The sequence below is a fragment of the Tenrec ecaudatus genome, chromosome 4 (genome assembly GCF_050624435.1).
Source record: "Tenrec ecaudatus isolate mTenEca1 chromosome 4, mTenEca1.hap1, whole genome shotgun sequence".
In the NCBI taxonomy this organism is placed as follows: Eukaryota; Metazoa; Chordata; class Mammalia; order Afrosoricida; family Tenrecidae; genus Tenrec; species Tenrec ecaudatus.
Genome location: NC_134533.1, coordinates 45,011,729 through 45,029,680, shown reverse-complemented (window position 1 = coordinate 45,029,680; position 17,952 = coordinate 45,011,729). Strand labels below are relative to the sequence as shown.

The window sequence follows — 17,952 nt, the reverse complement described above, 5'->3', positions numbered from 1 at the left end:
TTCTTCAACAGCACCATTCGTCAGCTGCAGCGATGCTTATTTGAACTTCCTCTTTCAATGGCTAACTTTGACATGCTTATGAGGCAATTGAGAACACCATGGCTTGGGTCAGGCACACCTGAGTCTTCAGAGTCATATCCCTACTTTTCAAAGCTTTAGAGAGTTCTCATGTAGCAGATTGACCCAGCGCAGTGCATCATTTGATCTACTGACGACTGCTGGCATGAGCATTGATTGTGGATCCAAGCAAAACAAAATTCTACTGATCCAGCGTGTTAGTCTTGGTAGACTAGAGAAACAAATCCATGGACATACACGTGTAAAAGAAATAGATTTATGTACAAGAGCAATTTAACATTGAGAAAACACCCCAGCCCAGTTCAGATCAAGTCCATAAGGCTGACATTGGCCCATATGTCCGATACCAATCTATAAAGCCCTCTTCAGATTCATGAAACACATGCAGTGATGCTGAATGTAGAAGATCACAGGCCAGTGGGTAGAAAGCCTTTGGATCCAGTGGCATTGGTATCTCAGCACTGGCAGGGGTCTCTGAATCAGGGTGGGTCCATGTGTCTTGTCAGCTGCTATGTCTCCCAGGGTGTGATCAGAGAGTCTCCCACCTCAAAGGAGGAAATACTAGATTTCCCAGAATTCTCAGGAGAAGGTCATGCCCACACAGGAGCCTCATTGGCTATGATCCAATTGACAGACTAGACTCCACCCTTCATTCATAATCCTCTGAAATTGACAATTATATAACTACCACATCCAGTTCTGAAGATTTTGGTTTTCTTTACATCTAGTTGTAAATCTATAAGGAAGGCTGCAATCCTTGATCTTCACCAGCAAGTCCTTCTCACTTTCAGCAAGAAAGGCTGTGTCATTACATGTCACATGTTGTTAATAAGCCTTCCTCCACTCCTGATGACGCACTCTTGCTCATGTAAGCTGGCTTCTCATTATATGCTCAGCTTACAGTTAGAATAAGTATGGTGAGGATACAACCCTGATGCACCCCTTTATTGACTGCAGACCATGCAGTATTCCTTTGTCCTGTTTACATGACAGCATTTTGATCTATGTAGAAGTTCTGCATGAGCTCCATTGTGGCATTATAAAGAGACTTTTCCCCAGATTTGTCTCCCCCAAAGACACACCAAACATTAGGGGCTTTTGCCAGCATATGGGGGGAGGTCAGCTGCTTAGAGACATCCTCCCTGAAGGCAGTCAGTTGCCAGGCTACTGTCTGGTCCCACCATTGCAGGCAGGCCCCCTTCCCCTGTTAACAACAATGGGCTACTTCGCTCTAAAGACTTGGGACCATTAGCTTGGTCCCTGTAGGTGGGGTTTACATCCTACTGATAACGGTTTCTATGGAGATCCAGAGAACAGGTCAAACCGGCTCAGGGAAATCCAAATTTAGGCTGCCATCCTGAATCTAGGATCTGCCCATCTTTTCACATGTATATCCCCAATCCCTCCTCTTCATATTGTGTGTATATATCCCTAGATTATCTCCTTCTCATTGCTGTATAACCTGTAGTGCAACCCATTCCTGGGACATATGTCTTTACCTGTCATTAGTGGGCTTGCATGCTCACCTAGATGTAGGCCTTGGTTAGCAATAAAGAGCTCCCTTGGGCTTCCTGCTGCTTGGCCTCTGGTCAGCTCCCATTTCCGCTCCTGTCCTCTCTCCCCTGTTCCCTTTCCCCTTGTCCTCCTTCCCCTCCCCCCATCTCCACATGGACGACCAAGCAGGGCTGTGTCTGACTCCATTACTTCAGTCTCTGTTTTATCTCTCATACTCTCTATGACTTTACTATAATATTTATATATCTTAACCATACAATTGTACCTATCAAACCCATGATTAATTGTGGGGGACTGGCCCTCCCACCACACTCCATGAAGTGTTCAGACTTTCTATTCTTCTACAGGCTCTCCATAGAGCATTATGGTCCACACAAATTCCTTTGCATAGGCAATAAAATACAACTTCTCATCTTTCTGGTGTTCTCTGTTTCCAGTCAAGATCCATGTGACATCAGCAATTGAAAAGGGCATGTGAAGGGAAACTTCACATGTGCCAGGGAATTTACATTTGTAAATACATGCTGCTGGAACTGTTGGAAAATTGAAGGGGGACAAATGTCTTTGGCTTTTTGATTCTTTATTAAGTGGTTTACATTTTTACCCGAAGTATCTGCGCCCATGAAAGTGTTTTCCTTTCTAGGACTAAATGTTAAAGAGAACTTTTAGACAGCCTGCAATACTTGCCAGTTGACAACCTGAACCCATTTTTTGAGTGGAAATAGGGACAATGGAGAAATGGAGAGACAGGTTGACTCTGACCAGTGACCCCATGGACCTAGTTCACAGGGAGGAGAGGAGAGATGAGACTGGGCTGACCGCTCGGAAGTTTAAAGAGTTGTAAGCATCTGAGACTTTGGCATGGTCTAGCCTTGGTTGTACCAGGTTAGACACAAATATGATTTTACTATTGTCTTTATTTTGAGATTACGTATGACTAAAGACTTGTGGAAAGGTGTCAAAGGGAGACAAAGTGGTCTATGATAGTTTATTTTATGGCAAGTTGAATTTTTATGAAAATGTAGACATGAAGTCTAACTTGTCAATCAGGTCACAGCCCTCCTATCAAGTAAGAAAGCTATGAACTTCTCTCTCCATCTCATTGGCCTTCCTGCCTGCTCAGATTCTGCCTCCAGGAAAGATAGCCCCATCGGGGCCACCAGATGCTGCTGAGAGCTGTAGGCTTCTGATCATGCTTCCACTGACTTGGAGCCAGGAGACTCAGAGCCCAGAGGCCTGTAATCTTCCTGCTTCCCATGTCATCTCTCGGTATCACCAGCCTGCGCTACGTGAGTCTGAAGAGGGACTTAGGAACTAGTATCAGACTGATGGACTGGAGTTGGACTGGGCTAGGATTCCTTCTTGATCTATAATTACTTCTTGATAGAGTTTTTTCTTATACATAGAGGGGTATCACTGGATTTGTTTTTCTAGACAACCCAGCCTAACACAGCAGAATCATTCAATATTGAAAACTGATGCATGCATTTTTTTCTTTAATTCTTTCAGTTTAAGATATTCTTAGTGTGTTCTACATTTTTGGTTTTCTAACTTTAGTTCTTTGTTTATTTCATTGTAATTTATTACTCCATCTTCTCACGCTGCCTTGTAAAAGTTCTGTTCAGCTCTTCTACTGCATCATTTTTCCATTTTCCTTAGTTACTCTAAGATTAAGAGCAAGTTTCAGAGTCTCTTCTGACATCCACTTGAATCTTGTCTTTATTTCCTATTTTTTAATGGCCTTTGCTTTCTTCAAGTATGTTGTTCTTGATGTCAGCCTACAGATTATCAGGTCCTCTCTTATTAGTGTTCGATGCATCAATTCTATTCTCGGGAAGTTTTCAAAATTCAGGTGGGATATGCTCAAGGTTATATTTTGGTTCTTTTTGTACTTGTTTAATTTTTTTAACCTTCAGCCTTAAGTCACATATGAGCAATTGATAGTGTGATCCACAGTCATTCGCTGGTCTGTTTTTAGTTGCTAATAATGAGTACTCTATCTTCTCTTCCCATAGATGTAGTCAGTTTGATATCTGTGTATTCCATCTTTAGAAATCCATGTGTATGTGGAAAAACTGTACATTGTACTTAATAAGTTAAAGGCCACTTGGAAAACAAGTAACTTACATTATACTTTGAATAGAAGAATCTTTAATATTAGTTGAATGTAAATATTTCTTCATGGATAAGCAAGAAATAACTATAATGAAAAAGGTGATACATCTTGCCTCAAAAGAGGAAGTCATTTCAGTAGCTGAATGCTTATACTTTTTTAAAGAAACATGTTTTTAAAATCACTTTATTGCTGTAAAGAAGCTTTTCAACCAAGTTTGGGGCCATCACTGAGAGTTCAAAGATACTAATATTATATTATTTTTCTTTTCTTTCATAGTGACCAATGTAATCTTTGTGATAAATATATTATTGTTAAAAACCGCAGTCTTTGCCTACTATTGCCACCAGGTACAACTCGGTTTGACTTCAAAATCCATTCAGTGTTTGAAACCTTTGATTTCCTGTTTTGCCATTGTCAGTTTTAATTTCTGTAATGCATTTCCTTTACTTTGAAATTAGAATATCCAAAATGAGAAAAGTCTTTTGGAAATGTCATTGATATGAAAGCATCTTTTGTATTTTTTTACGCAAAGTGACTTGCAAAACGTTAGCTTTATTTGGAAGGATAAAATTGAACTTCATGAACTTAAGAGTAAAACTCCATGGTTAAACATTTAGAAATGCATTATACATTATTGCCTCTTTGGCAGTGTTAAGCAACTGCATTCACTTGGTAGTTTCTCTGAAGTCCTCTAAGGAGGAACTCAGAGCCTGTTTGATCCTGGATTTCTTTCTTCCTTTTCATAATACTCTGTGGGAAACCCTGGGACACCTGCTGGGCATGTAGATTGGCCAACCCAATGGCAAGAGGTATCAAAGTGCTGTATCCCTTTGATAGTTATTACAATGCGTATTTCACTGTTTTCTAAGAATGCTGTTTAAGCACATTGGTCACAACAATCTGAAATCTTGGTTGGATAAGCAACATTCATGAAGTAATTAGTCATAAACAGAAGAGAAAATGGGACATTGTGATCACAAAATTCAAAATCAATGAATTAAAATTTAAAGCATGATTTTAAAATAAATTTATAATAATTTCCTCTCACACTATTGGGCTTTTCAAATTAACACGTTATTTGAGAAAGTCCGTCAGTTTGAAATTTAAATGAACAACATTAGCTGAACAGAGCCCAACAATGGCCACCTGACTCAAGATGAATGAACTTAATGCCCAGGAGTTGATTCCAATAGATAGCAACCTGATAACAATCTGTTATCTACTGACTGACCTAAGGTCCCTGATACTGTTGTCTCATGCATCATGTATGTAGGTAGACTAATGATGAAACCTACAATCACATTCTTAAAAGAATGTAAGCATATATATTCTTGTTATATTCTATTAGCTTAATAGGTTCTATAATTCAAGTTCTTGGCACAGAATCTCATCTTTCTCCCACAGAGTGACTGGCGAGTTTGAACTGCCGCTGTTGTGGTTAGCAGACCAGTGTGCATTTCACAATGGCACCAAGGCTTCTTTGGCTACCTGATAAGATTGTCTAGATGAGGACAAGTAGCGTCTCTTTGTGAATATTCAGCTCCTATAATTAAATGAAGAATCAGCGCTATGGGATTCTGTGCGAGCATGATCATAGTCAAACTTGCCTTTTGTTCTGTGAACCTCACATGTTTGGTGTTTAGGGATAACTATCTAATTTGTGTAGGTTTTCTTTTTTTAATGTATTAAGGTAATATATGAACATGAGTGATCTGTAACACCAAAGTAGTTTCTTTTGTTGGCTTTTTAGATCAAAGTACTAAGTCACAAAGAAATCTAATTTTCTTAAGAGTAGTATGAGCAAAATATCCAGAACAATCGATTCAAATTCTGAGATTTCTAAGAATTAGAGGATACTCATTTTTTAAAATTATTTTACTTAAATCTACAATCAGCACTCAAGGAAGCAGTAGTTAAATAATCAAATAAAATATTTCATTGGTCAAATATCAAAAGACTTGTTAATAAAGGAGCAAAGATATCACTTTGATAACTATGATACCTTTTATGCAAGCCATAGTATTATTAATATATTATATGCATGTATTAGCGAGATAGTGAATATAAAAGACTAGAGAAGAGTATATGCACTTGAACTATGATGTTGGCAAAGGTAATGGATGAATCATAGACTACCAGGAAAACAAAAACTCCTGTCTTGAAAGAAACACTGCTCTTTAGAAGCAAGGATGTCAAGACTCCATCTCCAGTGCCTTGGACGTGTTACCAGGAGAGAACAGTCCCTGGCCAAGACGGCATGGTTGGCAAAGTAGAGGGTCCGTGTAAAAGGCCTTCCAGGAGATGGTTGACACCAAGGCAGCAACAGTAGTCACAAAAGTAACGATTCTGAGACTGACACAGAATCTGGGGGGAAAATATTTCGTTCTGCTGCGCATGGGATCGTAATGAATGGAGTCGATTGACAGCATTTAAAGGTTGGGCTGCTGACCTCAAAATCAGCAGCTCCAGATCCTTGGTGACTCTCCACTCCCTGAAAAGGTTATTGTCTTGGAAATTCACAGGGTCCCTATGTGTTGGAATTAGTGCTCTAGGGCAGTGAGTTTTTGAGTGAAAATTAAAAATAGCAACCTGTACTTTATAAATAGCTCCTCAGATAATTTTTGTGCACACTAACCTTTGATTGAAAACCTCCTCTAGTTCAAAAAGACTTAAATTATTATGATATAAAATACATGACAATAAACTATAAGATACGAGTGAGTGTAAAAATTGGACAGCCATATTAGGACACTGTGTCTCTGGGGTGTGGCAACTGTTTATATTCAACCTAAAGGTCGGTACTCAGAGCCATCCAGTGGTACTGCAGAAGAGAGGCCTGGCAATCAACTCGCATTGAGACTACAGTCAAGACATTTCTATGGTGTTGCTCTACTCCTTAATACATAGGATTGCCAGAAGTCAAATTGACTTGATAGGAAAGGATTTGATGTTTTTGTTATTAGTGCACTGAGGTTTATCATAGGACCTATCGTGAAGTAGCTACTCAATAAAATATCATAGAAGAATAAATGGATAAATTGATTATTGGGCAGTTGACAGCAATCAGTGTTTCTCTACCCCTTTAAGCAGAAATGATAGGTTATGATAAATTATCCATCATTAATCATTTCATTTCTGATTGGTTCATGATTATTCTAACTGGGAATCCTTAACTGATAATAATTAACTGTAATAAAGTATACTAGCTCATATTGGTTGATGATTTATTTTATACAATGGTATTCATGCATTTTATTAATATTTGTCTGTATTAAGTATTCTTTATTATATAATTATATGATATATAAATTCCATTTAAATCAATGGTGATGTGTAGCCAGACCATAATGTGTTTCCCCAAAGTCAAATTGTGGCATGATTTCTCACCAGCACTGAGTCTAAATAATTGTGCCTATCTTACCATTCCTTGCAGCCAGCTGTGGCAAATCATGATATCATGTTTATTAAAATTCATATTCCATGGGACACACTGTGCAAATATGCTGAGAGGCTGAATATAAGGATGCCCTTCAGGTACTTTCAAATTTTCTCTCTATCTTAATATATATAAACTGATTTTATCTTTTCCAAGTCTGTGTGAGCCCTGGTAGCTTAGTGGTTACACGACAGACTGCAGTCTGCAAGGTCAGCAGTTTGAAACCACTAGCAGCTCCACTCAAGAAAAACAGGGCTTTTTACTCCCATAACTTGCTACAGTATTGGAAATTCATGAGGCAGTTCTACCTTGTCCTATTGAGTCACTGAGTCACCACTGACTGGATGGTAGTGTGTTGTGTTGTAGAACAATGTGTGTGGAGAGACCTCTTATTTGTGTGTGTGTGTGTGTGTGTGTGTGTGTGTGATGTGGGAAGTAGAACCATGTAACTTCCTTAAATACACAAATATAAATTACTTCTCTGTATACAGGTTAACAGGAATAACCTTTCAGGTATAATCCAATTCTTAGTTGTGTCTTCGGTACCAAGGGAAACATGAGACAAATAAGAATACTGCTAAAATGAAAGACTTTGAGACTTTTCTCGCAACCAGTGAAACCCAGTCTTGCTCATAGTGGCCTACAGGGTAGAGAAGAATGGTCTCATGGGAAATTGGAAACTTCATGGAAGCAGACTGCCAGATCACTTTCCTGTAGTGTGGCTGTGGATGTGAAGTAATGTCATTTATTCGCAGCGCAGTAGTTAACCACCTTGCTACCAGGGCTCAGTCTTCTAGGTAAGCAAAGGGAGAGCAAACAATGATTTCCTTCCATTGACTATGGCTTTATGTGCAGGATGTATTGTTCTCCATGATTTCTCTGAGTAAATTTTCATGCGCAGCCCCTCCTGTATGCAAAGGATGACTCAAGTCACAGAGAGGAGCATTTCTCTGATTGTAGCTCAACATGCATTATCAGATGCTTAAGAAGGATTAAAGAGATTCAGAGTAGAGCCTCTAGTTAACGAGTGGAAGAATGTTTAGGGTACAGTGTGTAAGCACATAGATCGTTCTCAGACTCAGAACCTTGGCCAAATCTTCAAGGAGTGCCACATCATCAACTCTGACAGCATACTTCAATAGCATTTCGGCTGAAGTAGAGCTATTGACCCCTGTCTTCTTAGCCATTTGAAGCACCTCAGCCTTTTAAGCTGCAACCTCAGCCATCAACCAAGCAGAACTGGATCACATGTTGGCAACTGTGAAGGAATCTTACTGGTAATAGTTGAATTAGAAACATAAATGGACTCATATTCATGCTTAGCTAAGAGCTTAAAGTTCTCTGCAGAGACAGCATATAAAACATAACCAAATCGTACCTTAAGGATGAAATATTACCTGTGAAGTACTCAGATAAGAAACAAAAATCAAAACATAAAAATAATAAGCTGAAACGCAAAACAGATAAAGGAAAATGTCTCCAATGTTTCAGAATTGTAACTAAATGATCTAAATGATAAGTGATATCACTAAGAGAGCCCGAGTTTTATATATTTTTTATGAAATTTGGTTCCTGAAAGAAGCAAATAAGGAACTGTGAAATATTATGTAATTTACTATGAGAAATGAGGTCATTTTACTAAGCCAATCTGTACAGTAAAATTAAATATGTTTAAATTTGTAGTAAACTGAATTTCCTGACTTCTGAGTTCAGAAGTCTTATTAGAGCCTGTTAATGGAACAATACTTTCCATTCTACCTATCTGACATTTTGTTTTTCTGTATTCTTTTTTTCATACATATTATCATGCAACAAATAATGTAGGAATGTAGGAATAAAATAGCAATTTATTTTAACCAATAAAATCACTCTTGAACTTTATAAATAGTAATTATCAAATGGAAGATCACCCACTCCTACCCACTTTCCTAAAGTGATTCTGACTTAGAGTGACTCTGGGAATTAGTAAGGTTTCTAAGACTATGATCAAGGATTGCAGCCTTCAGTATGGATTTCACTCAATGTAAAGAAAACAAAAATCCTCCCAGCTTGACAAATAGATAGCATCATAATAAGTGAAGGAAAGATGGACGTTTTCAAGGATTTCATCCTGCGTAGATCCACAATTAAGGCCAATGGAAGCAACATGCAAGAGATCAAATGGTGCATGCATTGGGTAAATCTGATGCACAGGACCTCTTAAAATGTTGCTTAGCAATGATGTTACTCTGAAGACAGAGGTGCTCCTGACCCCATGGTCGTTTCAATCATATGCATCTGAAGGTCAGCCATTGGATAAGGAAGACCAAAGAAGAATCAATACCTTTGAATTAGGGCGCTGGGGAAGAATATTGTAAGTATTGAAAGATGCAAAAAGAACAAAACAATTTGTCCAGGAAGAACAATGCAATAGCAGAGTACTAACTTGTATCACATTTAAACATATATATTTTATTAAAATGTCAATGATTTTTAAAATTTCAATTCAAAACCCTTAGCATAAGGTCTAAGAAGCTTCATCATTGGTGATTTATCATCTCTGCTTCTTTTCTCACATTTTTAATGTCCAAAGTATGCCTCAATTATCAACAAATCATTTGCAGTTTCCTGAGCTGTATAAACTATATATATATACATACACACACACATATATATATGCATTTGAACTGTGCTATTGGCAAAAAATATTGAAATCACCATGGACAGCTAAAAGAAGAAACCAATCTGTCCTTGAAGAAGTTCAGCCAGAATGCTCCTTAAAGGCCAGGATGGCAAGATTTTGGACATGTTTCACATACTTTGGACGTGTTGTCAGGAAGATCAGTATCTGGTGAAGGACATTGAACTTGGTCAAGTGGAAGGGCAGTGAAAAGGAGACCCTCAGGGAGACAGCGTGGTACAATGGCTACAACAGTGGGCTCCGACACCAGAACCACTGTGAGGATGGCACGGGACCAGGTGGGGTTTTGTTATGTGGTACACAAGTTGCTATGACTCAGAGGCACCTTACAACAACACATCTTTGTATAGTTTCCTGTTGATGTACCACAGACACCACTTTTGAATTAGCTCCAGTAAATTTTACTTGTGTGTGATATTAAATATACTGGTAAATAATTTCTGCATTCTTATGGATACCATTTCATTGGAATGGACACAAATAAGGACTTTTTTCCAGTCAATTAGACAGGAAAAGGGATACTATTACTGATGCCAGAGAGTTGTGGTTGAATGCACAGAATACCACGTTTGCCTGCAATTTTATGGTCATAAACATAGACATTCAATTGTGTGAATTAAACAACGTATGGATGACATTGTGAAAAATGGCAATTCCAGACAACTTAATTGTTTTATTTCTATAAGGTGAACAGAACATGGGGATAACCAGATGACTGAAATGGCAATAAGCATAGTTTATGGTTACATGTTTTACCATAAGTATTAAATCTGTATGCTGAGTGAAAAATCCATGAAGCTGGATATGAAGGAGAAGGTGTCATCAGGATTGAAGAAAGAATACTCACATCTGTGATCTGTAGATGACACAATCTTGTTATTTGAAAACAAAGTGGACCTGTAGTACTTAGTGATGAAGATGTACATTAGAGCTTTCAGTATAGATTATAGCTCAACATAAAGGGAAACTCATGACAACTGGATCAATAAAATATGAGAAAAATTAATGTTATCAAATATTTCATTTTACTTCGACCATCATCAAACCATACAGGTAGTTAAGTCCAATGATATAGTTGACAAATTTTCTGAAAATTACTTCGTTCATGTGTTCAAATGCAAAACGAAATTTTCAGGACGGTTGCACCTGACCCAAGCCTTAATATTTGCAGTCATCTTCTATGCATCAGTCATCTTACATGCATGTGAAAGCTAGACAGTAAATAATGAAGACTGTAAAAGAGTCAATATCTCTGGATTACTGTATTGGAAAAATATCGAATATAACACGAACTGCCAGAAAATGAATACATCCACTTTGGAAGAGTTCAACCCAGAATTCTCCTTAGAAGTGAGATGGCAGGATTTAACTCACATAGTAAGGGGTACCACCCAAAACACAGAAAAAACCTCCACGGGTGGAGCTTTTGTAATATGCACTTTCCCCACTAGGCAAGCACCAGCTACCTCTCTGAGTTAGTGCATTCAGTGGCGTCACCTGGGAAAGTTCCTTCTGGTCACAGTGAACCTTTTCAAAAAAGAAGTTTCATTCAAACCTCGTTTTTTTTTTTTTTTTCTGGCAGCCAATTTAAGAAAACAGCTTGTGGCTGTGAAATTTTGTTTGCTGATCAGGAAATGTGCAGAAAATCTTGTGCATACACAGCTTACAAGGACAGCACTATGGGAAAAACTCAAGTGTTTGAGTGGTTTTCTCCTGTCAAAACGGGTGAAATATTTTGATGACAAACCTCATTCTGGACATCCATCAACTTCCCAAGCAGACAAAAATGTTGGCTCCTAGTGCACGTGAAGTTTATTCCGCCAGTTCAGACTATTAATCAAGCTTTCTATTTAGAGGTTCTGAAAAGATTGTGCATCAGAGTGCAACAAAAAAGTCTTGATTTGTGGCAGATAGGGGACTGATTTTGCCACCATCAGAACGCACCTGCTTATGCAGCCATCTCAGTGCACCAGTTTTGGGCAAAAAACCAAAACTAAAACACAGTATGCCTGTCTTGCACCACCTGATTTTCCTCTGTGCGATTTCTTTTTGTTTCCATGAATGAAGAGGGACATGAATTGACAGTGATTTGATGACATAGAAGAGGTGGAGAAAAATCTAGGGAGGTGCTGTCATCCATTTAAACAGATGAGTTAGAAAAATGTTTCCAAGAATGGAATTGCAGATGTGACAAATGTATTAAGTGTAATGGAAGGACTTTGAAGCTGATATGTTTGTTTTGTAAGAAACATTTAAGTACATAGCTTTAGAAAAAAAATTCAGCGTTTGGGTGGTACCCCCTGTATGTTGGATAAGAAGGACTGGCCCCTAAAAATGCTTGCTTAAGCAGAGGGTGAATGAAAAAGAGAAAGTTCCTCAATTGTGTAGACTGATATTTCAGTGCAACAACGGTCTTAACCACAGCAATATTTATGAGGATGGTGAAGAAGCAGGCTGTGTTTTCTCTTGTTATACACAGGGTCTCTATAAGTCAGAACTGGTGTAGATGGGTACCGAAAAGCAGCTTCTGTAGAATTTCATGTTTTAACTGCTTCATCCAGAGAATTCCTCCCATGAATTCTTCAACATACAGCACCGATAACATATCTACTAGGAAGGTGTCATTGTTCCCTTTCTTCTCCACCCACAACAGCTAAGTGAAATGTCCTTTTTAGGTAATTTCACAGCACACTCTATCTTTCTACATCGTCTAAATTTATTATCACTGTTTGATTAATCGTCTCTTTAACTGTAAAGGAAGCCCCTTGGGAGCAGAAACTTTTTTTCCTTCTAAAATTCACAGTGGTTGTACCTAAAACATCCCTTGACAAATCAGGAAGTTTCATTGCATATACACTTGGGGAGATGGATAGATGAATAGATGATTTCTTATTGTATGTCAGCAAATGACTTGATGAATCTACATTGTGGCAGAAATAGATATTCAAAAGAAGCATATTGACTTATTACAACGCATTTCTTAGTAATAACTTAAATTCTAAAAATGATGCTTGATATTTTTCATGTGATAGTGGTTTATTTAAAAACCTTTTCTTAAGGTTATGACATTATTGAGGATTTAAATGCTCGATATGTTAGAGTATTATTCTCACTAGTTTTATTTTATCTTCAGGTAACCTCAGTCCGTTTGTTTATTTATTTGCTTGTTTGTTTGTTTTTTTTCAGGAAAAAAATCTATTACACTGAGAAGAGGAACGAGCCCATAGGCAGGTTGGTGGGTGATGCAGACTTTCATTATGAACCATTTTTAATTTCAAAATAATTTAAGTATACATATTGAGCAGTTGTAAATTTTAGGAAAAATCTCTATTGATTTTTTTAAAGTGACTTCCAAAATGACTTGTGCAAAATTGAGCAATATTTAACATTGGATATTTCTTTGTGATACTTTACCAATGTCATTTATGAAAATTTTTCATGATATATTGTTGTGGAAGCAGGATTTTTATTGCCAGCAGCATCTGATGAGATTTCCATTTTTAAACTAACTGTAAAACGAGGATCAATGTGATCATGATAGCACAATCAAATGACAACCTAGCAGAGAGCTATGGATTGTTTCATTACATTGCTTTATTTAGTAGAACTGGTACTAGGGACTCCCAGCCTGACTGTGAAGTGGCTTTCTAAGGCCACAAGACATCATTAGGATCACAGACTTGTTCCACAATGAGAAGCTGCCTCTCTTATCCTAACATTGAAAGCAAACTTCAAGAGTATCATTCCTAAACAATATCCCTTTCCTCTGTGGTCACTGTAGCTCCAACAAAGGACTCAGTCAAACCTCAAACAGAAGTGCGTTCTCACCTGACTCACCTGGGCACTGTTTTCAGGAAGAAAAGAGCTTTGATTTAAAGAAGGCTCAAGTGAAACACTTCTTATGTTTTGCTCTTTCCCTTCTCTCCTCAATGTATGTAACAAAAACGACAAACATCATGACAGTGATAGGATAGGTTCCATTGAATAATGTTGCAGGATGTTACAAGTCAGAACCACACAAGAGCTAGAAGAAATGATATTACATGTATAACAGGGCATTTCAGGAAAGTGTGCAATACATCTAGGTGCTCTGGCAAAGGACGTGAACCTTATAAAATAGTACAATATTGCCCTTTGAACATTAAATTTAGATGGCAAATGTGAATTATGGTAAGAAAGAAAACTTGAAGGTCAAGTGCACAATAGAAGAATTAGTACTAAAATGGGACTTGGAACAAAGGTCAAAGAGTGTTTTTCTGCTCACTCAAAACTTCCTGCTGCTCGGTTAGCATGTCCTCCTTTATGATGAGTTCTCACTATTTTACATGTGAGCATTTGGTCCTGGCTAGTTGTTTCCTTGGAAAAGATTACTTGAAAGAGACATTTTTGCTCATTTAAGGAAGTCAAAATGATGTAATTCTTATAATAAATACATAAACTTACAACTGCAGCTTTTTCTTGTTCTCTGCATGTGCCTGCCTACTAGTACACATGTGGAAATCTGTGGTTTTGCCTCAATGTGCTGTCAAAGAATTCGTGAGACTTTACTCAACAGCAGTTTTCTATCAAACAAGAATTCAAATAAGATTTTTTTCTGTCAGAAATGTGTAGATGGATTAAATCCTGAATGTTAAAATCACTTGAAATGTGTGGATATGCAATACTATAATAATCTTATGGTAAACTTGTGCTTAAAAAGTATGTGCATGCTAAATCCCAAACAATGTTTTTGATAGTTAAAAATGCTCTGTTCATGCCAAAGATAAAAGTAAAGTTAAAAAAATGAGCACTACCTTATAAGTGGCAATATCTTCCATATTATATATCCTAGTTTTTTAGCATAGTTAAATATTATCTCAAATCATGCTATAGTTCATACTACTGCCTGACCATTTTACTTGTGATAGACAATTTGTCCTTATTACTGACTCTGTCATATGGACGTTCCGGAAATACATAAGAAAGGAACATTTAAAATTATACAAGATTTTTAAAGCTGAAATATATAATTAGATTGATTGCATTTTAAATGGAAAATTAATATTAAAACTAAAGAAATAACTGGTTGCTTTAATTTTCACTTTGGGTAAGAAAACTTAAAGATGTAATGTAAATGAGGGTAAGTCAACAAGTATTACTACTAGAAGTTCTAGTTCATACATGCATGGGTTTATTCCCAAAAAAGACAACTATTTTTAAAAATGTATAAAATGATGGATATTTATAAGGGAGCTGGAGTTTTTAAGATAAAATTATTTTTAAAAGCTTTATTGACTTATAAACCACATAAGAGTTGTGAATCATCACCACAATCAATTTTAGAATAGTGTCTTCATTCATGTACCAGTTAGTAGTGTCCCACTACTCCCCAGACTTCCCTGCCACAATCCCTAGTAAGTATTAATCTAGTTACTGTCACTATAAATGTACTTATCCTGAGTTTCATATAAAGAAAAGCATACCCAAAACACCCCATCACCACCATCAACAAAATAAACTACAGAAAAGCTTCAAGTGCAAGTGGAAGAAAATAGAAACTGGAACCATGTAAACATCAGCCAAAGTGGAAAATAAATGGTGACATGTTAAATTTTAACCTGACTATATTTGTAGGAATTGTTTCCCATGCACTTTGTCTGAGGGCAACACTGTTCACATCCCTGGATCTGGTGCCTAGGGATAATGTCAACTAAGCACTCCTAACAAAGGGTAGGGACCATGTCCAACTTATCCACGGGGTCTCAGCCTGATGATATCTCCTTGGCGCTGTGACCTTTTGTATAGGGAAAGAGAAAGGCCAAGAGGAGTCACATTCTCCCTGGTTCTTCGCCTCGTGCTGGAGCTGGATCTTGTGTCTGGTTCGTCCATCTCCTATCGATCCCAGTAGCTGTCAGCGGACAACCGTTAGTGAATTAATTGGGCCAACTTCAGATCCCCTTCTCTCAGCAACCACCACCCTGGGTTTCCAGCCACCTCTGCTTTGTCTTCCTGCTTTCTGTCCATCAGTTTCCATGAGTCACAAGGTGCTTGACTTGAACCAGACTGGATTTGCCTACTTCTACAACAGTGGAAGCTATTCTTTTTTTTTTTTTTGGAAGCTATTCTTGTTATAAATTTCTTTATATATCCAAACACAAGTATCACTGAACTTGCTTCTCTAGAGAACCCAGGCTAACGCATTTGCTACTGGGGTTTGTTCTATAGAAACAACATTGTAAAGAAGAACTTTGGAAGTCAGTTGTCAGGTCTAATTAGGCCCAAAGGAACTGAGTGAGCACTCAGCTTCTGTCTCTATAACTTTGCATACGTCTGTTACTATTCGTAAAGAGGGTCCTGTTCATCCATGGCACGATGGGATGGATTTCTAAAGACACAATTACAGTGTCTGCTTGGTGGCAACACCTTGCGAGGCTTAGGCAATGTTTTCCAAGGGGATATATATATTCTAAACCAGCTTCCAGTGTATGCTGCTGTTTCTCCAATAGCCAGGATTCACCGGTCCAGGAACCAGAGGGTGAAAATGGAATTAGTACACTCTATTACTCTTAATGACCCACACACGGGTCAATCGCGCAAGGGAAATCAGTGAAGTGTAATCCAAGCGGGGTCTCTGCAAATGGAATTTGGGCTTTTATTGTCATCTATAGCTTTGTGCAAACAGGCTGCTCAGAACCATTCCCTCCTCTGAAGTCTGGGAAGCTCACAAGAATGGTTCTATTCTGTCCTATGGGTCACGAAGAGTTGACATCTACTCGATGGCAATGAGTTTTATTTTTGATTTTGGATCTCATTGGTCTGTCGGGCTCTTATGTATAGATTACCTGACACCTCTCTTAGAGGGCTACTCTTTTTTAAGCTTTTAAGACACAAAATGCTATTCTTTCTGCTAACCAGGCACCATCTGATCTCTTCATCATACTTTGCTATTGCACCTGTATCTTCAGTGATCACTTCATGTGAGCAAGTATTGAGCAATTGGCCACATTCTAAGGGCCAATTGTTTTTAGGTTAGGATCAATTACTTAACTATTAGATGAGAGTACAAAATGTGTTACCATATCTAAAGTTTAATATGCATGCCGTCCACCTTAGTGGTAGCATTATCAGCTTTATTTTTTTTAATTGGGAGTTAATTCATATATCATTCTATAGTTCATACACATAAAGCAATATTGTACAATTGCTACTACAATCAATTTTCAAAAGCTTCTTGAGAAATAATTTAAATGACTTTCCTGAGTTTTGGTAATTCTAATAATAGTATTTATAATCTAGCCAATGGCAGAGTTTATAAACTCTGAGAAAAGGAAAGTGTAAATATATAAGAACGTTCTATAGACTAAAATACATGGGAAATACAGGTTAACTTATACAGGTTAAAGACTTTAACTGAACGCTGTTTAAGAAATCAGTGATTTAGACGCAAGGCAAAGTTTCCATCATGCTTATTTACTAAGGGTAAACTATCTTTTCAGGAATAAGACATATCACAAAAACAAAAAGGGTGAATAGCAAGTATATGTAGTCACAATTTTCCAATTATTGGGAAACCTCAAAAGCAAGGGCTTTGACCTAAAGCTGACTTCCAAATCTAAATAAGACATTTTAACTCACGTGTCTGTGAATAATATATGGCTGCAGCCGTGTTCTCCCAGTATATATTCTGGTCCTATAGGTTGGTCATTTGTTTGGGCCATCTTTTCCTGGTATGTGTGTGTGTGTGTGTGTGTGTGTGTGATTATTGGTGGTATTGTATTAACTTGTTGAGTGATTGTTTTGCAGTTTCAATATAATTTTTGTTGGTTTTCTCTTGTTTTTATATATCATGGTAACAGAGTAGGCCATCCAGGAGCGGGCTGGGCAGATATTGCTGTTTCCTGCTGTTGGTCCAGTGACATGGAACACAGCTTGACAGTCGAGTGACAGGAAGGGACTGAAGCAGGTGATAAGTAGTGAAGGAATGCTTCCCCATTACTTGACGGGAGGGCAGGAGATCAGGTGTTAAACTTGCCTTTGGAATCCAGGTAGTTCTCCACACCGCTTTACCTACAATGTGAGGAAGCAGAGAGGGGTTTCAAGGAGTTAAACATGTTGCCCAAAGTAATAAGCAGGGCCAGGTAGCTTCCT

General features: G+C 37.8%; 1 protein-coding gene across 1 annotated transcript in view; it reads left to right on the top strand.

The window, feature by feature from the left end:
* The window catches only part of ANO3 (anoctamin 3), a 460,260-nt gene that overhangs the window by 325,853 nt on the left and 116,455 nt on the right, over positions 1–17,952 (top strand). The window contains exons 10-11 of the mRNA XM_075548400.1: positions 7,143–7,243; positions 13,012–13,056. Coding sequence (XP_075404515.1) covers positions 7,143–7,243; positions 13,012–13,056 — 146 coding nt within the window. The remainder of the gene's footprint in view (positions 1–7,142; positions 7,244–13,011; positions 13,057–17,952) is intronic.